At 37.6% G+C, this 24590-nt stretch overlaps 1 protein-coding gene across 1 annotated transcript in view; it reads left to right on the forward strand.

The window, feature by feature from the left end:
- YES1 (YES proto-oncogene 1, Src family tyrosine kinase) overlaps positions 1-24590 on the forward strand; it is a 189791-nt gene that overhangs the window by 66496 nt on the left and 98705 nt on the right. The window contains exon 2 of the mRNA XM_053714958.1: positions 23941-24210. Coding sequence (XP_053570933.1) covers positions 23946-24210 — 265 coding nt within the window. The 5' untranslated portion in view covers positions 23941-23945. The remainder of the gene's footprint in view (positions 1-23940; positions 24211-24590) is intronic.

A 24590-nucleotide genomic window follows, 5' to 3' on the forward strand; every position in this document is an offset into this window, starting at 1 on the left:
AGAGGTGTACTCCAACCTTTCCTAAATCTTGCCCTGTGCTACTGGTCACTTTTTGAAAATATATTATTATTATTGTGTGTAATAGCCATAAATGTATATGCAGCTATTAAGGCTTCTAAAATATTTCTGTTCAGCCCCCATGTGTTAGCGAGTTGTCCATGACTGATTGTAAAGGGACATGAAACCCAAAATTTGTCTTTTATGATTCAGATAGAAGATACAATTTTAATCAACTTTCCAATTTACTTCTATTATCACAATTGCTTTATTCTTTTGGTATCTTTTGTTGAAGGAACAGCAATGCACTACTGGTAGCTTGCTGAAAACATCGGCTGATCCAATGCCAGGAGCCTATGTATGTGCAGCTAGGTATGCTTTTGAGCAAAGGCTACCAAGAAAACTAAACAAATTAGATCCTAAAAGTAAATTGGAAAGTTGTTTACAATTGTATGCTCTGATCCATGAAAGACAAATTTTGGGTTTCATGTCCCTTTAAAGATATTTCCACATATACCCAGATCATTCATATAACATAACCGCCAGAAGTTCTTCAGGTTAACAGACTTTCAGCGGTTGGCTGAGTACTGGCCGCACCCTCTCTTTTAGCTTATCTAATTTTATACTGATAGCTGACTGTATGTGCAAGCAGGTGACTCGTGGTGTTCAGATCCGCTTCTACGCTCATTTTGTGAGCCATCCAAGGAGAAAAAGTGTAACTATTAAAGGGACATGAAACACTGCACAAAAACAATAGCAGCATCAAGGACATGTTGTTTTATAATTACCCAGTTATTATTATGCATGCAGATCCTTCTATTTTGGGTTTGTTTTTTAAATTTCTGCCCAGGTTATTCATACACAACAATGCCAACGTAAGTATATCAAAAAATAGCCCTGCTGTTGTGCCATGTATTTTGCATTTATTGTCCCTTTAAAGGGACAGTAAAGTCAAAACTAAACTTTCATGATTCAGATAGGGCATGCAATTTTAAACAACTTTCCAATTTACTTTTTTCATCAAATTTGCTTTGTTCCCTTGGTGGTATTTTTGAAAAGCTAAACCTAGCTAGGCTCAAACTGATTTCTAAACAGTTGAAAACCGCCTCCTAGCTCAGAGCATTTTGAAAGTGTTTCACAGTTAGACTGTGCTAGTTCACATGTATCATATAGATAACACTGTGCTCACTCCCGTGAAGTTATTTAGGAGTCTTCACTGATTGACTACACTGCATGTCTGTCAAAGGCACTTAGATAAGGAGGCTGTCTGCAAAGGCTTAGATACAAGGTAATCACAGAGGTAAAAAGTATATTAATATAACAGTATTGGTTATGCAAAAATGGGGCATGGGTAATAAAGGGATTATCCATCTTTTTAAATAAGAAAAAAAATTGGTGTAGACTGTCCCTTTAAGTATATCTTTCATGTTCCTTTAAATAAATAAACATAATAATGTTACAGTATTGTGGTGTTCTGGTTTCTTCACAGAGAAATATTATTCTTTCTGCTCAATTGCTTTGTTTCCATTTATAGATTAAAACTCATTTTTATGACCTATAGTGTTCGTATACTTTTTACATTTACTTTTCTATTTATTTTTTTCTATACATATTTATATTTAATGTTGTGGATTCTTTTTAATTTGGCTACTAAATATGTCTGCCTGTCTGTCTGTCTTCTCAGAATTCCAGCTGGCTCCTATGTTACAATTACATTTGTTTTATTGCTTGCATGCCTCAATCCCAGTGAAACCTAATCCCCTGCATAATCTCTGACAGCTGATATAGAAACACACATTATATTTTCCTAGCAATCATTGATTATCTTTCCTAAAGGACACAGACATTGGATAGTAGGATACTCCTTTTTCTAAAGGGTGAGCATGTGATTCATATTTTGCCACGTTACTGGACAACGTGCAACATTTACCTTATCACTTTACACTGGCTGTCAACTGTGTCCAATCACTGCTTTAAAAAATCTAGATAATTGAAAACCCACAAACATCTGCTCTTGTAATGCAGCTGAGAGCAGTTACAGTGATTTCTGATATGCTCGTTCCCTGCACATCCATAGTTTTGGATTTAGCTTTTAACATCTATTAATATACTTTGTTGTGCATGAAAGATTGTCCTTAGCAAGGTACACATCTCTCAATGTACACGTTTGCCTTTCTACAGTCGTGTAAAGGACCTTGTAGCACTGATGGATCTTTTCTCTCGCCTAAGAGGGAAGATTTAGAAAACACTTCTGTTTCTGTATTTATTTGTTATATGACCTTGGGGAAGTCTCTCTAAGGTTGATGGGGGAGAACCAGACGTGGACTTGATGGGGGAGAACCAGACGTGGACTCCTTGCCAAGTGTGCTTAGAGGAATATGGCTGCTCCTCACTGACTAGTACAGAGAGAGATTGGCTGGTATTTTGTGGCTGGGCTGACCATGTTATTAGACTGATATACTTCAGGAAAGTTATTCTCCGTGAAAAGCATGGAGTTAAAAGAGGCTACTTACAGGTAATCATCATAGAACAAGCTAACAAGTTACTGAGATGTTGTTCGTTCCTGAGAGAGCGCTTCTCTTTCTGTATGTTAATGTTGGTTTGTGCCAGATTTTGTAAATTCGAGTAGTGTATATACAGTTGAATTAAATTAAATAATATTAACACATTTTTAACTAATCTTATTTTTCGATGTCTAGCGTAAGTGTTAATACAATATAATGTGACCTACTTCCAATTCAACCATTAGTAACTGGTCATCTATGCAAAAAACTTTTGGACACCTCTGATTTAAACATATTTTGTAACTTACTGCATTGTAGCCCAGGTGTATCCAACTTTATTATCTTCTTTGCTGTAACCGGTAAGGGACAGATAATTGAGCTTTTGCATTTATTAAGTAATCACTGTGCAGCATACAGCTTGGTCAGAGAGCTGAGCTATGCTGTACCCATTCCAGCCTCTCTGATAGTAGTGGGGGGGGCACACTTTCCAGACTTTAATTGTGAGAAAAAAGGTGAAATAAATAAGAAGACATGCAAATATTTTTTATTTTTTTACTTATTCATAAATCTAATAAACTCATTTTTCACTAATTTTGTTCAAAATATGTTACATTAACTAAACAAAGGTTTGGTGTAACCTTTCTAAAACATGATCACCAACCCCTTGGTTTTTTTTTGTGGTCCCTTAGATAAGTTCAGCCACATTTCATATGACAAAACAAATCTGTGTAACTAAGGGAGATGTTGTGATTTTTATATAAGACAGTTCTAGACTAAGATGATTTATGTAGAAAGAACCATGTAGAAAAGTCAAAATAAAGCTTTCATGATAGACTGAGCATGTGATTTTAAGAAACATTTTAAATTAATTTATATTCTTAAACTGACTTTGTACTCTTGGTATCTTTTGTTGAAAACCATATATACATATCAGCAGCAATGCACTACTAGGAGTTAGCTGGTGATTGGCGGCTACACACATTTCTCTAGTAATTGGCTCACCAGATGTGTTCGGCTAGCTCCTAGTTTTGCATTGCTGCTCTGCAGCTGAGTTTTAATTATGTGCTTAATCTATTTGCAGGGTTTAAACGCATATTTATATACATGCAACAGAGTGATAATGAGCATTTTCTTTTGGCACTTGTATATCCCTTTTAAAGTAGATCAGCAAATGAGTATAATTTAGCATTTTGTTTTGTGTCTGCTTTGCAGAGCTGTATTTATGTTGTCAAATTCAGAATCAATTATTATAGAAGGGAAACAAAAAACAGCTTGGTTTAACAGACCCAACTTATACAGAAAAAGTTATTGACATTTTATAATACACATTTGTAAAGATTGAGTTTCAAAGAACCAAAATGTCCCAATGCCCACAGTGATCTCATCTGTGCAAAATCTCATATTGGTCTTGGATTGTTTGTAATTTGTGTTTTAAACATTTTTTTTTCCCTTCAATTGGATGATCTTTTAATTTTATATTGATGCTAACTTCTAAGATGTGTGTGATAATTAAGGGACACTGAACCAATTTTTTTTCTTTTGTGATTCAGATAGAGCATGCAATTTTAAGCAACTTTGAAATTTACTCCTATTATCATTTTGTCTTTGTTCACTTGCTATCTTTAGTTGAAAAATAAGGCATCTAAGCTTTTTTTTGTTTCAGAACTCTGGACAGCACTTTTTTATTGGTGGATGAATTTATCCACCAATCAGCAAGAACAACCCAGGTTGTTCACCAAAAATGGGCCAGCATCTAAACTTACATTCTTGCATTTCAAATAAAGATACCAAGAGAATTAAGAAAAATTGATAATAGGAGTAAATTAGAAAGTTGCTTAAAATTGCATGCTCTATCTGAATCACGAAAGAAAATATTTGGGTTCAGTGTCCCTTTAAGGATAAGTAATGCACTGGCCATATTGCATAATACCAATGAACAGAGAGCAAAACAATATTTTTATTATCTTTTGTAATTTAATTCCCGCCTCACTTATGTGACTTAAGTGCTGAAGTTTTGAAAATTAAAAAAAAAAAATTAATATGGTAAGTTAGTAAAATTCCTCATTGATAATTGCTTTAGACAACAAAATATTTGCATTATGAGTAGACTTGTCTATGTTTGTGTGCATAAGGAAATACCTTTTTAGGAAGCTTTTCTGATTAGTAATAAGCTACTTAGGCAGTAAGACTTTGAGGACAGTTTTGAAAACTGCAATCAATAAAACTGATACAAATAAAAATCCCATTTATTAATGGCAAGTAATTTATTGTTAATTGCATTATTATATGTAGGCTCATATCTCTCAGTATCATTCACCTGTATATTGGTATCCAATAGAAGACTTAGTCTGAAAACTACATTTTTGGGTATATAAGACTCCTCCCTACTAAGTATAATTAAAGCAACATGAAACCTAAAATGTTTCTTTCATGATTCAGATACAGCATACAGTTTTAAAAAGGTTTCCAATTTACTTCTGTCACATTTATTTGATTCTCTGATATCCTTTGCTGAGGCAAGCAGGGAGTGTTAGTAGCGTGCACATGCCAGCAGTTTTGCAAGAATACTTTTAGCAGTGTTAATCATTTGCAAAAGTACTAGGTGGCAGCAGTGTTTGCTGCCATATAGTGCTTGATATAAGTCTCTGTTACCTTCAACAAAGAATGCAGTGAGAATGATAACAAGAAAATTGGAAACGTTTTAAACATTTGTATGCTCAAAAATGTGGAGTTTTATGTCCCTTTAACAGACAGAAGAGGACTAGGAGACATGTACACTTGTAAAGGTAAGATTTTAGGTTTAAAGGGACATTAAACACTAATAAGTGTGAAGCTAATATCCATAAAGCAGTAGGCACCACCATATTGCAACTTAGGTTACCTTTTCTGCTGAGGCCAATTAGGAGTGGTTAAAAATGGCTTACTAGAGTGTGCAACCAATGACTGTATGGAATATAGCTGTGTCTGCACTTCCATGTTTAACATGAATTGGAAAACCTACAATAGTCAGAATTAAATTACAGAAAAGTAGAACAAAATAAATAATGAAAGTATATTGCAAATATGTTTTACTATATGTAATGAAACCAGTTATTTCCATCTAAAGGGGAGGATAGTCCACGACTTCATTCATTACTTTTGGGAATTAAGATCCTGGCCACCAGGAGGAGGCAAAGACACCCCAGCCAAAGGTTTAAATACCTCCCCCACACTCTTCTCCGAAGCCTGGTTGCAGGACATTCAGGACCATTGGCTTCTGGAGGTGGTCGCCCAGGTTTACAGGATATGATTCAGGTCCCATCCGCCCAGGGGCAGATTCCTCCTGTCAAGCCTGTCTTTAAGACCGGAAAAGAGAGAGGCCTTTCTAGAATGTGTGAGGGATCTCTCCTTTCTAGGTGTTATTGTACCAGTACCCCAAGCAGAAAGGGGTCTAGGGTACTATTCAAATCTTTTTGTGGCTCCAAAGAAGGAGGGCACGTTCCACCCGATTCTGGACCTAAAGTGTTTAAACAAGTTTCTGGCTGTTCCATCGTTCAAAATGGAAATGATCAGATCTATTCTGCCCCTAGTTCAAGAGGGGCAGTTCATGATGACAATAGACTTGAAGGATGCTTACCTGCAATTCACAGGGACCAATTTAAGTTCCTAAGATTTGTGTTTCTGGACCAACACTTAGTGGCCCTTCACTTCGGTCTGGCGATGGCCCAGAGAGCCTTCACAAAGGTTCTGGGGGCGCTACTTGCAGTGGCCAGATCCAGGGGCATTGCTGTGGCACCCTTTTTGGATGACATCCTAGTCCAGGCACCGTCGTTCAGTCACGCAGAGGATCATTCGAGGGCTCTTCTTTACTTGCTCCAGTTGGAAGATCAACTCAGGAAAGAGTTCCCTGGTTCCCAGCAAAAGGGTGGAGTTCTGGGGCATGATAATAGACTCTATGTCCATGAAAATATTTCTCACAGATCGACGCAGGAAGATTGCGTCCACCTGTCTTGACATTCAGTCCTCCTCAAGCCCTTCGGTAGCTCAGTGTAATGGAGATGGTCGGGCTCATGGTCTCCAGCATAGACGTAATCCCTTTCACCAGGTTCCATCTCAGACCTCTTCAATTGTGCATGTTGAGACCGTGGAACGGCGATCATTCAGATCACAGCGGATATCCATGGATGCTCGGACCAGGGACTCCCTCTCTTAGTGAATCTGTCCAGAGCATCTGTCCCTGGGGACATCTTTCTTGAGACCGTCCTGGGAGTTTGTGACCATGGACGCGAGTCTCGCAGGATAGGGAGCTGTTTGGGGTGCCAGGATGGCACAAGGAACATTGGACCCGGGAGTAGTCTCTCCTTCCGATAAATATTCTGGAACTTCAAGCAATTTACAATGCTTTGAGGGCATGGCCTACTCTGTGGTCATGCAGCTTCATCAGATTTCAGACCGACAACATTACCTTGGTGGCTTACGTCAACCATCAGGGGGTACGCGGAGCTCCCTAGCAATGAGGGAGGTGTCTCGGATTTCGGAGTAGGCAGAGTCCCACAGCTGCTCGCTTTCAGTGATCCACATTCCAGGTGTGGACAACTGGGAAACTGACTTTCTCAGCATGCAATTTTTCCATCTGGGGGAATGGTCTCTTCACCCCAAAGTGTTTGCAGAGATTTGTCTCAGATGGGGAATGCCGGAGATAGATCCCATTGCATCCAGACTCAATTGCAAGCTACCCCGATACAGATCGAGGTTGAGGGATCCCCAGGCAAAACTGATAGATGCCTTAGCGGTGCCTTGGGATTCAGCCTAGCTTACATTTTTCCACCGTTACCACTTCTACCTCGTGCAGTGGCACACATCAAACAGGAGCGAGCTTTGGCCATCCTGATTGCTCCAACGTGGCCGTGGAGGACGTGCTTTACGGATCTGTTGGGGATGTCATCCTCTCCGCCATGGAGGTTACCCTGTCGCAGGGATCTGCTGGAACAGGGTCCCTTTCAACTTCAAAATCTCGTTTCTCTGAGGCTGACTGCGTGGAGATTGAACGCTTAGTCTTAGGCAAGAGAGGTTTTTTTGAAAGTGTGATTGACACTCTAGTTAAAGCAAGAAAGCACAAGGTGAAGATATCCAGGATTCTTTGCTTTCTCCAGGAGGGTTTGGAGAAGGGTCTTGCCGCTAGTTCCTTAAAGGGACAGATTTCATGATCAGTCTTGTTGCACAGGAGACTCGCTGAGCTTTCTGACATTCAATCTTTTGCTCAGGCTCTTTCTAAAATCAGGCCTGTCTTTAGACAGTCTGCTCCCTCATATAGCTTAAACTTGGTCCTTAAGGTATTGCAGAGGGTTCCATTTGAGCCTATGCATTCCATTGATATTAAGATTCTGTCCTGGAAGGTTCTCTTCCTGTTGGCTATTGCATCCACACGCAGAGTATCTGAGCTCGCTGCCTTGCAATTCGAGCCTCCTTACCTGGTTTTTCATGCGGATAAGGCTGTTCTTTGCACTGGTTTGGGGTTTCTTCCCAAGGTGGTGTCTAATCGTAACATCAATCAGGAAATAATTGTTCCTTCTTTGTGTCCTAACCCCCCTTCTTCTAAGGAGAGGTTACTTCATAATCTGGATGTGATTCGTGCCTTAAAGTTCTATCTTCAGGCTACAAAGGATGTTAATATAGCAAAAACAATCGCCCAGCACTCCCAGTAAACATCAAGGTGTACGCAGTAAGGATCCTGCACCAATCCTTTAAATAACAGTAAATCCAAGAAAAGGCCACAGCACCTGGTTATGCATCAAATATGAAGATTTATTGTGGAGACATCACCATGTAGAGAAACGTTTCAGTCAACAATAGACCTTAATCATGTTATACAAATGAACACACCTGGTCACATCTTATACCCTTACATTTGGGCGGGGTTTCAAATACCTGTATAGGTGTAACAATATAATTGCAACATACATCTTATTCTAAGAGCTCCCTCTAGTGGACACAGGGTAGAATATCTTCTTAACCCTTTTGTGATCTGAAAGACATATATCCAAAGTTATATATTAACAAATCTAAATCGCATTTATTTACAAAACAAAATTAAAATCACCGTATTTATATGCTGTTGATACATCACATTGTTAGAGCAAAAAAATATTAACTCATTATTGGATTTATTTATTATCTCATATAGTGGCATTCCAGTCTATCTCCTTATTCATCCCAAAAGGGGTGAGGGACTGAAGTGTGTAAATCCAGAAGGATTCCCTATTTTTGAGAATCTTAACCCTATCCCCACAACGTCTAGGCCTTCTTATATGTTCTAAAATTTTAAACCTAAGTTGTGATATAGAGTGGCCTGCTTCTATGAAATGATTGGCCACTGGGGCATCCAAATTTTTACACCTGATGTTTGACTTATGTTCATTCATCCTGTCCCTGGCATGTCTTGTAGACTCTCCAATATAAATCTTGGAGCATGGACACTTAATCAAGTAAATGATGAAGTCAGTATTGCTGGTATAAAAGCCTGAAATCTTAAAACGTCTGCCAGTTAAAGGATGAACAAAACAGTCACCCTTGATCATATTGTTACAGTTACAGCAGCCAAGGCAGGGATAATTTCCCATCTTTGGATTAGAGATAAAAGTTTGTCTCAGTATCTTTTTGTAACAATGTGTAGTTTTGCTTATGTTTTAATAACATTGTGATGATTTTCAAACTCCTAACCAAGCCCCACAGTATCAGATGTATACCCGCGTTCACAGACTCCTGCTGGCTCCTGTTTGTGTTTTCTGTCTCTTCATTTGCAGGGAAGGGGGAAGTGTCTGCTCTAATTGTTTTTCCAGCCCCTTTCACTGGGGGTGTCCCAGTCAACCTCATCAACTGTGGTAAACTGGGAGCTTCTAAGTAAGTTTTTAAAAGGTTTTATGCTGGATTTTTAGATCAGTCTGTGCATATTATTCTTTATATTAGTGTCTATTACATGCAAAAGTGGTGTACACTGTCCCTTGAAATATGAAGAGTTCTGTTCTTCTGCTTTACAAAGAACCTTAGAAGTAATGTCTGTTTCAGCTGCTTAAAGTATCCCAATGTAGAATGAGCTATAAACGTGAGTGCCATGTGTTCCTTTAGAGGGACATTATATAGCAAAAACGACATGCTCTAATTTGTTAAAGCATATCATTCTTGTATTCCTGACCTTGCTAAGGGGTTAAAACATATAAGTAAAGTATTTGTGCAGGAGCTGCAAGCCTTAAAGGGACAGTTTGGTCAAAAATTATCTCCCCTTTAATTTGTTCCCATTGATCCACTTTACCTGCTGGAGTGTATTAAAATGTTTATAAGTATTTCCTTTAGCCTTATATTGGCATTTGAAATAGTTGCTTTAGCCGGTGGTATCCCCACCTATTCTGAAAGTTTCTGGCCTTAGATCCAAGCTATAGATAAGCTGTGTAAACACAGCCAGCAGAAGAAATTACACCCCCAGTGGGGTATAGAAGAGATAAGCTAATAAAATGTTTATTTTCCATTGTTCTCTCCAAGTATTGGTCTCTGGTTTACAGATAGATAGATATAAGATAAAGAAGCAGGTATATGTACACAATGTTATAATGTAATGAGATAATGAGATCTGCTTATACCTACAAGCTCAAACCAGTTTATTAGGTTTTGTCTTCAAAATACAAAATCAGCCAGTTCATATACTTAAATAAACCTTAAAGGGGCAGTCTACACCAACTGTTGGTTATGCAAAACTGGGGAATGGGTAATAAAGGGATTATGAATCTTTTAAAACCATAACAATTCTGGTGTAGACTGTCCCTTTATGCAAATTCTCATACATTTTATACTCAATTAGTACTGTCCCTTTAATGAATGTTATCTGTAATAATGCTCCACATTAAATTTTAGGGTAATATAAATGCTAGTCCTGATAGTCACATCTTCAGCAAAGACTACTAATTGGACTGAGTATTCCACCAAGACCTGTTTTATTCTGAGGACACTGGCATTACAAAATGAAATCTGTCAGACGTTTAGAAAGTTGCCTTAAATTGGATGCATTCTCCATCCTCCTGTTGGGATGATTATTCCAAGAGGCTCATTCCGATAAGCACCTTTTGGTTTGCCACTAATATGTTGAGAACTCAAAGTGTGTGTATGTGTTTTTTTTTTTTCTTTCTTTTATTTAGAATGACCATCTATCACAGGGCAATTCAAAATCTTGATGCTAGGTAGAGATTTTCTGTAGGATCCTTAAGTATTTATACATTTTTGTAAATCTTCCTTTCTGAAAAATAATTACCTGGACTCTTATTGCAGTGGAAAGACCAAAGAGAGGCATAGATAAAAAAAAAAAGAAAAAAAAGTCTCTTTTGCAGTAGTAAGTGGGAAAATTCAGACATGCATTAAATTTAAAGGGATATGGAACCCCAAATCTTTCATGATTCGGATAGAGAATACAATTTTAAATAACTTTCCAATTTACTTCTATTATTTCATTTGCTTCCTTCTCTTGTTATTCTTTGCTGAAAGGTTTATCTACATAAGCTCAGGAGCAGCAAAGAACCTAGGTCTTAGCTGCTGATTGGTGGCTGCATATATATACTGATTGTCATTGACTCACCCATGTGTTCAGTTAGAAACCAGTAGTGCATTGATGCTCCTTCAACAAATGATACCAAGAGAATGAAACAAATTAGATAATAGAAGTAAATTTGAAAGTTGTTTAAAGTTGAATGTTCTACCTAAATCATGAAAGAACATTTTTGAGTGTCATGTCCCTTTAACCCTTTGAGTGCTAATGACGGCTCTGAGCTGTCGCAGAGTTTCTCACTCTGGTGCTAATGACGTCTCAGAGCCGTCACTAGCACTCTACCACTTTGAGGGAGATCTGGGGGCTTCTTGCTGCTCCTACCCCGGCGATCGTGACAGGCATCGCCGGAGTTTCATGTGATGCGCGGTGACGTCACGCGCAATTACATGATGACGTCACTGCGCAACTTTATTTATACTTAACAATGTTAAGTATAGGAGGAGGGGGGCATGCTGCTTAGAAGCCTGTATCTCAGGCATCTAAGCAGCTACAGACCCCAAGGCCCATTGTTGGAAAGGTAATCACCTAACCTTTCCAACAGTGTAAGTCTTGGGGGTCTGTAAAAAAAAAAAAAAAAAAAAAAGTTAAAAAAAAAAATTCAAAAATTTCAAAAATAATAATAATAAAAAAATAAAATATTAGCACCCAGGTGGGAAATGGCTTAGCAGCCAAAGGGTTAAGGTCTACCATCACCATAAATGGTTGTGGAGAAATAACAATTAATTTGAGTTAGCAGATATTCTATTTTAAAACATGGGTATTTAATATCCAAAGGTCTAATGCTGGTCAGCTAAAATCCCCTTTCTTGGGAATTGGTTATAGGTATGGAACCAAGTTTTGCATTATTATTATTATTTTTATTATTATTATTATTATTATTATTATTATTATTATTATTGTTGTTAAAGGGACACTCAAGTCAAAATTAAACTTTCATGATTCAGATAGAGCATTCAATTATAAACAATTTTCCAATTTACTTCTATAAACAAAATGTGCACAGTCTATTAATATATACACTTTTTTTTTTTTTTTTTTTAAATCAATTTTTATTGAAGTCATACATAGATGCAACAAATTGGGTATGCCCCGAAACATTTACATATGAGTGTACACACAGCCTTATTAAAGAAGGATTGCAATAGAAAAAAGGAAACCAAGTAGAAAAGGCCTTATGTATTCACAAATCTTCAACATTATTATACAATTTGGGCTATCAATTTAGAGACTTCAGTTTTATAATATGGTTATAATATGGTATCATAAGAGTAACGTAGAGAAAAATGGACCTCCCGGTGCCCGGTAAAGAAATAAATTTAACTAAGATGACAGTTCAGGCGTTATTAGGGCCAGGGGGGAGTTAGCTTTATGGTTTTAAGTGGTCCTCTCTGAGCCATAGAAGTAGTAAAATAAAGTATCTGTTCAGTTGTTGATAGGGCCAGGGGGGAGTTAGTTTAGTAGTTTTAAGGGGGGAGGGAATGCAGCGGGAGAAAGCCGCTCAAAATGGAATAAGGGGGGGGGGGGGATTAGGGGGATGGGGGGCGGAGCCAGTTAGCAAATCAGGATGGTGGTTATCAATATTGGTTCTCTAAATTTTCGAAAACACTGCTAGTGAAGATACTCTCTACTAATACTTTGGGGGGGATTAAGTTAGGATATCACATATTATGGTAAAGCTCTCTATCTCTCCAATACAGTAGTATTGATTCAGATCCCTTATAATGTAATATGAATGGCTATAATAGGAAGAAGTATGGGAGCAACCTATAAGGGTTACTGTAAAATGTGTCAGATTAAGGAGTATCATTAGGGGAGAGCAGTTCCATATATCTGAATAAGCTTAGAAATTTCCAGTTTTGAATCGCAGAAAGGGTAGGTTCAAACTAATAAAAGGAAAAACAAAGGGTTTACCAGGATCACATTCGTGGATCAATATCAGCTCTAGTGTAAGTCTTAATACAAAAACCCATGGTACAGTAAAATTCTTCAAATATCAAAATCGATAAATTTGATGGCTATAAGGAATATAATGATTGGGAGCTAATCCAATGTAATTGTTTGGCATAAGAAAGATATAAGAAATAGTCCTGTGACTCATATCATAGGCTACTGATACTAGAGCGTGGTGTAATAGCCTGAGCCCCAGGGTATATATGACGAGTATCAATGTAGATAACATGAGAGTATCCTCATATGTGTAACTAAATTTTGTATAAAAATGGATGTGCAGAGAAACACAACTACAAAATTAACATGACCTGATAGTGCACTGCATGTAGAGATTAGTATGGAGCCATGTAAAAGGACTTAGATAATGAAGTATAGTTACACACATGTTAAGGGAAGAAAAAATAGTACTAACATATACATAAACATACAAACACCATACCTATGCATATACGTGTGCATAAAATACAATAGATATACATTGAAGTTTTATGTGTCTATACCCATGCGGGGAGAGAGATATTAATAACAACAATAGAAAAATCAGAGGTGCAGGCCAGAACTTCACTTATACTAGTAAAAACAATAAGATTCATCTATGTAGTTGCCCTTCCTGTTATACAGGAATCAGTTTTTATGTTTTATAGCTGTAATAGGTCACCTCTTTATGTTTACTTCAGAACTAAGCAGTGGGCACCATAAAATATGTATTCAACTATATGCAAGGCTGGCTTTAGTATGTGCTGCCAATAGTTAGAGAAATGTACTAGGATATCCAGTGTTATATGGTCATAAAGACTATTATAAAATAAGAGAAGAGGAACATAGCACCTATTATAAATGAAAACATATAAATGAACATCAGTGCAGGGACAGATGAGTACAAGATCTGAGAGTAGCGTTTTAGTAGTAGGCCTACATCATGAATCTCACAGGAGTCAGTCATATGGCCAGGTAGTAGTACCCAGGAGCAAACAGCGGGCTTGTAGAAGGGACTACCATTTGAAGTTAAGTGGGGCTAGCGAAGCACTAAAAAACAAAAACTCTACAAACGGCATGTATAGTGCTTTCATCTGGCTTAGGAAAAGTGAACAGAAGATGCGTGGCGTCCCCTCGTATATACTTCAGAAGTCCGGTCATTACAGAAATGACAGATTTGTCAGGGAGAGACCTGAACAATAGGGAGCATAAACAGGCTAACAGACTCCAGTTTGTAGGGCAACAGGCAACTCTTTAGCAGCTAGAATTTAGTCTCAATTAGATATAGCAATTTGTCCCAAATCAAAAGGAGCAGAAATCAGGGGCATCCAGAACAGTCCAACTCACAATACCTAACCCTTGGGAAATCAAAGGGTCGTCCAGTCAAGCCCGCAAGTCAGTCCAGTGTCACTATACACCTCAGCCGATACCTTCTCTCATATATGCAAACACAGTGGCGCAACAGAGAAGTCGGCAGTCAGGGCCATAAACATAGCAATATCCGCTGGAGCAGACGCACATCTGGACTTCATCCACCTGCGGGAAGGAGCGGAGATGAGTAAGACAGTCTGTTGTGGGAGCCGGTACCACACCTAGGATAACATCAGGGAGCACTGAAAGCCCAGCTGGCAGTAAGAGACCTACTCCGTCAGTTGAGGTAACCATGCTACAGTGCTCCGGATCTAGGAGTGCCTGGGGCTTTGCAAATTCCGGGTAGTCGGCTTTGCGCTGCCGGGACCCGCCCAGAACGGGAACCTCACAGCTCAGTCCCATATCAGGTAAAATAAGGGTCATATCAGGCATAGGAAGCTTCCCAGTCAAAGGTAAATGGTTGTCAGCTAAACCTTTACCAGCTAAATCGTGTGCAGCAGGCTTCAGAAGCGCTGTGAGGTCAGCGAAATTCTCCTCCATCCGCCATTTTAGATTAGCGAGCAGGGACTGTACCGCAGTGTAGGCGTTTTCTTCAACAGTTATTAATGTCATTTCTGGCTGTTAAGCTCAAATCCTTGTTCCGTTCCTAATGTGGGCTTATGGAAGACCTTGTTATGTAGTTTAGGCTGTATAGGAGTTAGCAATAAATCCTTTATAATAGTATTAGGAGCCGGAGCTCTTGCTGTATGCGGCCAGTCTGCTTGGTAGTTGGCTCCGCCCCCCCATATTTACACTTTTTTGAGTCACCAGCTCTTATTAATTATGTGCAAGAATTCATTGTACAGGGAGTGCAGAATTGTTAGGCAAATGAGTATTTTGACCACATCATCCTCTCTATGCATGTTGTCTTACTCCAAGCTGTATAGGCTCGAAAGCCTACTACCAATTAAGCATATTAGGTGATGTGCATCTCTGTAATGAGAAGGGGTGTGGTCTAATGACATCAACACCCTATATCAGGTGTGCATAATTATTAGGCAACTTCCTTTCCTTTGGCAAAATGGGTCAAAAGAAGGACTTGACAGGCTCAGAAAAGTCAAAAATAGTGAGATCTTGCAGAGGGATGCAGCACTCTTAAAATTGCAAAGCTTCTGAAGCGTGATCATCGAACAATCAATCGTTTCATTCAAAATAGTCAACAGGGTCGCAAGAAGCGTGTGGAAAAACCAAGGCGCAAAATAACTGCCCATGAACTGAGAAAAGTCAAGCGTGCAGCTGCCAAGATGCCACTTGCCACCAGTTTGGCCATATTTCAGAGCTGCAACATCACTGGAGTGCCCAAAAGCACAAGGTGTGCAATACTCAGAGACATGGCCAAGGTAAGAAAGGCTGAAAGGCGACCACCACTGAACAAGACACACAAGCTGAAACGTCAAGACTGGGCCAAGAAATATCTCAAGACTGATTTTTCTAAGGTTTTATGGACTGATGAAATGAGAGTGAGTCTTGATGGGCCAGATGGATGGGCCCGTGGCTGGATTGGTAAAGGGCAGAGAGCTCCAGTCCGACTCAGACGCCAGCAAGGTGGAGGTGGAGTACTGGTTTGGGCTAGTATCATCAAAGATGAGCTTGTGGGGCCTTTTCGGGTTGAGGATGGAGTCAAGCTCAACTCCCAGTCCTACTGCCAGTTTCTGGAAGACACCTTCTTCAAGCAGTGGTACAGGAAGAAGTCTGCATCCTTCAAGAAAAACATGATTTTCATGCAGGACAATGCTCCATCACACGCGTCCAAGTACTCCACAGCGTGGCTGGCAAGAAAGGGTATAAAAGAAGAAAATCTAATGACATGGCCTCCTTGTTCACCTGATCTGAACCCCTTTGAGAACCTGTGGTCCATCATCAAATGTGAGATTTACAAGGAGGGAAAACAGTACACCTCTCTGAACAGTGTCTGGGAGGCTGTGGTTGCTGCTGCACGCAATGTTGATGGTGAACAGATCAAAACACTGACAGAATCCATGGATGGCAGGCTTTTGAGTGTTCTTGCAAAGAAAGGTGGCTATATTGGTCACTGATTTGTTTTTGTTTTGTTTTTGAATGTCAGAAATGTATATTTGTGAATGTTGAGATGTTATATTGGTTTTACTGGTAAAAATAAATAATTGAAATGGGTATATATTTGTTTTTTGTTAAGTTGCCTAATAATTATGCACAGTAATAGTCACCTGCACACACAGATATCCCCCTAAAATAGCTATAACTAAAAACAAACTAAAAACTACTTCCAAAACTATTCAGCTTTGATATTAATTAGTTTTTTTGGGTTCATTGAGAACATGGTTGTTGTTCAATAATAAAATTAATCCTCAAAAATACAACTTGCCTAATAATTCTGCACTCCCTGTATATATGTATATGCATTTGTGATTGGCTGATGGCTGTCACATGATACAGGGAGATTGGAAATAGACATAACTTTGAAATGTGTCAGAAAAAATCTACTACTCATTTAAAGTTCACACTAAGTACTATTGCATTGTCTTTTTATCATGGATTTTTTGATTATCCAAATCTACTTTATTTACTGGTGGAACTCATTTAGAATGGCATCATCTTTGAAAAGCATATAGACAAGTTATGAATTATCTTTTCTTTATAGTAATTAAAGTAAACATTTTTGTTAATTTGTGGTGATTTTCATTAAATGAGTTAGCCTTTCTAGTTGATTTCTGTATGTCTTATCAACTGAGCGTGCCCTCCCAATATTATCTATGGAGTCAGTGATATGAAACCTGATTGGCTGAACCAACCACCTGCATTTTCATGGAATTTTTTTTTTAAAAAAAGGCTCAGCTTTGAATTCGGGTGGCAAAGTCAAAGCACCAGAGACAAAGAGGTTATTCTATTGGTCAATGAGTTACATATCATAATTTTTTTTTTTTTATTATTTCAAAGTTGCTGCAACCTTAACAAAAAAATCCTATCTCGTGATTGGCGCATGCATGTGTATGCCATTCCTGATGATTTTACTAGCCATGTCTTGTTCAGCTGTGGCAATGTACCACGCCATTTATTCAACCCCTCTGTAGATTTTAAACCCATAACTAGAAAAGTACATTACTTTAATGACAAAAAAACTACCCTATAATATCCCTTTAGTCAGTATTGCCTACTTCATTTTCTAGGTATTTCAGCAGCAATCTTATCTGCTTGTTGCTGTATTTTTTGTTAATGTCTCTATATTGTTTTGTGCAGCTGTGAATATTTCAGCGATAGGATAGCAGAGCACAGGGTGGCTAGCTGAAATGAAGTGTAATCACTTGTATCCGACCTCACTCTGGGATGGCTCATACTGTTATTTAAATCCCTGTTTCTGTGCTCTAGGCCTCAGATCTGCCCCTTCAGGCAAGCTTTTAAGCTATCTATGAACGTCATCACAATGACTGAGTCATCCTTTCAAGCAGTGACATTCATGCAGTAGGGTTGTTTGATGAACTTGTTTAAATGACGCAGCTTGGCACTTTGACTGAATTGTAAATTTGGTGACTCAGTGGCTAAATGGGGTAAAAACTGCAATAGCAGCTGCAGTCTTCCCAGGTGTGCCGAACAGAAAAAAAAGGAAAATTATATCCATCGATTTTCAACAACTAAATGTTTCAAATTAAATAGTAGTTATAGTACCTGTTCTCAGAGTACATAGTGTACATAGTAGCTGTTCTCAAACCTTAGCACAGTAGGTTGTGTTGATTTTTAGCTAGTCTGATGTTCCTCTCTCAGTAAACCAGATGCAAGTGTATTTTTGTTTTCTTTTTGTGTGTAATTAATAAACTTGACAAACCTACTGTCCGGCCTGGTCTGTAGTTTCCTATGAAAACAAACCTTATTGGGAATTGCCAAGTACAAGTTTGCTGTGGGAAGCACTGAAATCAGCCTCATTAGCAAATCTAATTGCATTCATCTGAGTGCTATTGGTGATAAGTGTTTCTGACAGGGTTGTGATTGGTTAGCAAGGGATCTTTTGTTCTAGGGGACAGTGAAATCAGTGAAATGGAAAGCACATAAAAATATTTTGGCTTGACAGAACAAAGCTGCATTATTTCTTACATTTTTCTCAGATATGAAGCTGCATTTTATGTTTCTTTAAAGGGACACTAAACCCAGTATTTTTCTTTCATGATTCAGATAGAGCATGCAATTTTAAGCAACTTTCTCATTTACTCCTATTAATTTTTCTTCGTTCTCTTGCTATCTTTATTTAAAAAGCAGGAATGTGATGCATAGGAGCCGGCCCATTTTTGGTTGAGAACCTGGGTTATGCTTGCTTATTGGTAGAAAAATGTAAGCCTCTAATAAGAAAGCGCTAGCCATGGTGCTGAACCTAAAATGGGCTGGCTGCTAAGATTTACATTCCTACTTTTAAAATAAAGATAGCAAGAGAATGAAGAAAATTTTGATAATAGGAGTAAATTAGAAAGTTGATTAAAATTTCATGCTCTATCTGAATCATGAAAGAAAAAAAAATGGGTTTAGTGTCCCTTTAACAAACTCTTAGTTCTATGTTTTTTCACCAAATAGTTCAGTTTTCTAAAAATGTAACTGGTGTCAGAGGTTGTAAGTGTTGATTGCCTTTATGATGGCTTGTGTGATGTATTAAAGGGACATAACACTGCAATAAGAAAAATATTCTAATTCAATCTGTTTAACTTCTGAGAGGGGTTAAAGGGATACTATACCCATTTTTTTTCTTCTTTCATGATTGAGATAGAGATTGCAATTTTTAACAACTTTCTAATTTACTCCTATTAGCATATTTTTTCTTCGTTCTCTTGTTATCTTTATTTAAAAAGCAGGAATGTAAAGCTTAGGAGCCAGACCATTTTTGGTTCAGAACCTAGGTACACTTGCTTATTGGTGGCTAAATGTAGCCACCAATAAGCAAGCACTATCCAGGGTGCTGAACCTAAAATGGGCCCGCTCCTAAGCTTAACATCCCTGCTTTTTATTTAAAGATAGCAAGAGAACAAAGAAAAAATTATAATAGGTGTAAATTAGGAAGTTGCTTAAAATTGCATGCTCTATCCGAATCATGAACAAAAAATGTTTAGTATCCCTTTAAACACCTTGTTAAAAGGACATTGAACTCTGTTTAATTCCCCATATAATGTTTATGCACAATAAAAAAAAATGTAATGGTTCCTCCAGAGCAGCTTGAGAGCATTCGATATTGAATAGTGCATAACAAGATGGCTGTTGAAATGATTTAAAAGCAATTATTTGGCATGCAGATTCTTTGCAATGCTGTGAATAATTTCTGATGCATAAATAAAAATAATTGACTTTAATGACCTTGTAAAGCCACCCGCCACCTCCCAACTGTCCCTATTTCATAGGGACTGTCCCTAAATCTGAGCTCTATCCCTCTGAGGCAGCCATATGTCCTGATTTGCAGAATTTCTTTTAACCTCTGGCCACATACTGCCCAGACATGCCCACTAACAACCAATCATGCCCACCAACCGCCTAGATATGCACATAATCTCACCCACTATCCACCTTTAACCCTGTCCCGTCCTATACGCCATGTGTACGAAACAGTGACTCCCCCTTACTTCCTGAGTCCCTGGGTGACGCCCCCTCAACAAATGTTGGGAGGTATGAGCTTAGGAGAAGGACCAATACTGAGCTGAACAGAGAGGGGGAATTGGTGGCTTTGCACATTAGCTGTCCCTGATTGGCAGAGCAGCAGTGTTCATCTCCGGACCAGTGGTTTATTTCTGGTCTGGACATAACTTTAAATACCTGTTCACCCCCTTTTAGTGCAATAATGATATATTAGAGTAAGTTCTTATTGCAGCAGCATGTCCATTTAAAGGGACATGAAATGCTAATGTGAGATGCAATGTAAAGTTTTTAACGTTATTCAAAGAAAAACCCAAATGCCATCATTTAGCAAATATTTGCCATTCCCTTGTATTCTTCCTATAAAATGTGAAGCATTTCCAAGCACACATTTTGACTCCTTATACAGTCCTATAGTTTATTTCTATCGGGATAGGTAGTTTTGGGAGCGCGCATCTCCTGTGCAAGCTCTATGTAAACCCTCAAACATCATTACAAACGTAATTGCCTACATCACAAGAATGTTTCTCCCAGGCTCTCAGTAATCTTACACACGCAGGTTTTTCGTAGTGGCATTATGTGCAGATCGCCTCGCCTTTCACTTTGTTTAATAAAAGTGCCTTTCCAGATGCGCTTGAGCTAAGAATTTATTCCTTTTGCGCATGCGAGTTTGGAAAAATAGTGTAAGGATCGAGAAATGGGACAAGTCATTAATATGCTAATTTAGGGAGAGGAGACGCATTATAATTGGCTACATTTTAAATAAGGAAGCATGGAGCAAAAAGTGGGCTGTCCTTCATGGATGAAGAGTCAGCACATGTTCATAATTTTACTGTAAAAGCTTCATTTTTAAAATATGGCAGGTGATTTTAGGATCCTATAAACACATACTATATGGTAGAACCGTTGAATTTATAACAATTAGACTTCTTTTCATGACCCTTAAAAGGGACAGTTAACACCTGGTGATTTTAATATAAAAAGTTTGGTTATCTATAGTAAAATAAATTTGCAAAATACTTTTCATTATTTAATTTCTTTTCTATCCTTTCCATGTCATTTAGCTCTACAAATTGTGCATTTAAGAAAACATAAATGGAAATGTACACCTCAGACGTCTCAAGGCTAACCATGCTACAAATCCTTATCCTAATTTGCTTTAAAAAAATAATTGCAAAACAATGCACTTTATACTAACTAATGACCCTGACTAGCCTTGTTGTCTCCAGACTCGAGCCCACGTTGGCTCCTCCAAAAAAAAAAAAATGTACTGAAATTGAGTTGTTTACTGTGCCTTTAATTGTGCTTTTTGTATGCCTTCATTGAAAGGCAAATACTTTTTTTTACAGTTTTCATAAATATTAATTTTTAAACGCTATCAATTTTTTTTTTTACTGCAAGAGTTTTGTGAAATTTAACAGAGTTGGAAGACCCCTGCAATAATGGTACAGCAAAGCATGAATCATGTTTTTGTATGAAGAAAATAATCCACCCAAAAGGGATCTTAAATCCCTTGAAGGACTGTGTTGCCAGGTCAAGATTCTGTATTTTTGTTTGGCTTCGCCTAGTGACATCAAGACAGATGTTTTTAATTTTTGCAGTTTTCTTTGCAGTTTTAATGTAACATTAGGGGTTTATAGAGTGGAGATGGAGCTCATTCTCAGACAACTGTTTTTTACGCAAATACAAAATAACTCATTAATCATAGCTTTAATATTTATCCTTATCTGAAATCCACGTGCAGGGCAACTTATGCTTGCATAAAATTTGTAAACTCAGCCAGCGCATTAGACATAGACTTTCAGTGTATATAATTTGATCCATAATCTGTCTGTAAAAAGCTTGTTTGTACTAAAATGTAAAAGCTATTAAAATGGCTATACATATTTAGTAAACTGGGAACCTGTGGAGCAGGTTGCCCATAGTTTGTAAGTCTGCTATACAGGAGCATTTTACTCTTCAAGGGTTCATGAGCTGTATTTTTCCTTTTTAATTCTAGAAATGTTAAAATCCAAGCCAGCAGGTTCACTCAGAGTTACAAATTTTAAGAAATAAATATCAATTCATTTGTGACAAGTACTAAAACAGGTGTTTCAAGGAGAAAATGAGACACATGTTTATTTTATCTTATCTGCTAGTATCCAGACCATGGAATGGAGAGCAGATCGTACATATAAGTGAATATATGTGTGTGTGTGTTTTAAATATACACAGTAGAGACATAGGGGCCGACTAATCAAGGGCTGAATGGCCCCTGATGCCCCTGTTTCTGCGCGAGCCTTCAGGCTCGCCGGAAACAGCAGTTATGAAGCAGCGGTCTTAAGACCGCTGATCCTTAACTGGTCCGCTGCCTCTGAGGCTGCGGACATCAATCCGCCGGTCGTGTATGATCAGGTTGATTGACACCCTCTGCAGGGGGCAGCATTGCACAAGCAGTTCACCAGAATTGCTTGTGCAATGTTAAATGCCGACAGCATATGCTGTCGGCATTCAGCGATATCTTGCGGACATGATAACCCAAAATGTTTCGATCATGATTCAGATAGAGTATACGTTTAAAAAAAAGTTTTCCATTTACTTGTATTATAAAATGTTGCTTCTTTCTCATGTTATTCTTTGTTGAAGAGCATACCTAGGTGTGTCTGACGCACTTTAGGGAAAACTGCTGCCATCTAGTGTTCTTGCAGATAATCTATTATTATTAACTACATTATTGCAAAAATGCTGCTCTGTAGTGCTCCAGACACGTTAACACACCTGAGACTAGCTAACTGATTTTAATCAAAGGATACCAAAACGAGCCTTTTCTGGTTTTTTTTGTTGTTTTTTTTTATTTTTTTCTTATTATCAAATAACATATTAGGAAAAACAGAATTCCACATGTAATTTGTTTGTATTTATGCCACTTTAATCACACTTCTATGTATTAAAGGGATAGTGAAGTCAAAATTAAACTTTCAGGATTTTTATAGTGCATGGGATTTTAAACGACTCTCCAACTTACTTCTGTTAGCTAATATGCTTTATTTGTGCATTTTCCAAATTTTTTAATTGTTTGTGTGATTCAATAATAAAAAAAAAAATTCTGCATACACCCTTTTGCATTACATATGTATATATCATATGTCATATAGTATCTGCATACCTGGACCCAGACTATAAATGAAATTCATTAATGCCTAATCAATATGAATCAGACACTGAAGACTTTACTGGAACTAAAGAATTTAGCTACATGGCAAAGTGTGCGCAAAAGGCTTCATCGTGTAGAATGATTTAGTGAATTAATACATCTAGGTTAGGCTAAAATCCCTTAGCATGAACATACATTAAAGAGACAGTCAACACCAGAATTGTTGTTGTTTAAAAAGAAAGATAATCCCTTTATTACCCATTCCCCAGTTTTGCATATCCAACACAGTTATAGTAATATACTTTTTACCTCTGTAATTATCTTGTATCTAAGCTTCTGCTGACTGCCCCCTTATTTCAGTTCTTTTGACAGACATGCAGTTTAGCCAATCAGTGCTCACTCCTAGGTCACTTTACGTTCATGAGCTCAATGTTATCTCTATGAAACATGTGAACTAATGCCCTCTAGTGGTCAAAATGTATTCAGATTAGAGGCAGTCTTCAAGGTCTAAGAAATTAGCATATGAACCTCCTAGTTTTAGCTTTCAACTAAGAATACAAGAGAACAAAGCAAAATTGGTGATACAAGTAAATTGGTAAATTGTTTAAAATTGCATGCCCTATTTAAATCATGAAAGATTTTTTTGGACTTGACTGTCCCTTTAATTGAAAAGGTTTTTTTTCTACAATAATGTATACAAATTTATTGTAAGCACATGAATATTTTTAAATGTATTAAATACTCAAGCTTAGTTTTCCATTTAATTTATATTTTTACTGATTTTGAATGTTTGATTTCCATTTTTGCACATTTCTTTACAGGTATAATGGGGTGTATTAAAAGCAAAGAAGACAAAGGACCTTCTATAAAATACAGACCTGAGGCCAAACCTGACCCTTTGAGTTCCAACCCCAGCCAATATGGAAATGACCCAACACAAGCCACACAGTCACCTGCAGCTAAAGGAACATCAACTAATTTTAACAGTCATTCGATGACTCCTTTTGGAGGCTCATCAGGGATGACACCTTTTGGGGGAGCTTCATCTTTATTTTCACCTGTGCCTGTACCATACCCAGGAGTCATAACAGGTATGTTGTGACTGTGTGTTTCTAAGAATTTAACTTCTAGTTTTTAATTTTGTGGACCAATCTATACATATGGGTATACAGTCAGCCTTCAGTCCCCAAAAATAACACAAAAAAATGTGTGACTGCTTCTCAATATATTTGTGAGATCCTAAAGTTTTAATAATTTTATAAACCCTGATATTTACATATTTGTACTTATAAATGTGTGTGTGTGTGTATTTGTGTATAGACGTGTGTGTGTATATATATATATATATATATATATATATATATATATATATATATATATATATATATATATATATATATATATATATATATATATATATATATATATATATATATATATATATATATATATATATATATATATATATATA

Source organism: Bombina bombina, chromosome 5 (genome assembly GCF_027579735.1).
Source record: "Bombina bombina isolate aBomBom1 chromosome 5, aBomBom1.pri, whole genome shotgun sequence".
Lineage (NCBI taxonomy): Eukaryota > Metazoa > Chordata > Amphibia > Anura > Bombinatoridae > Bombina > Bombina bombina.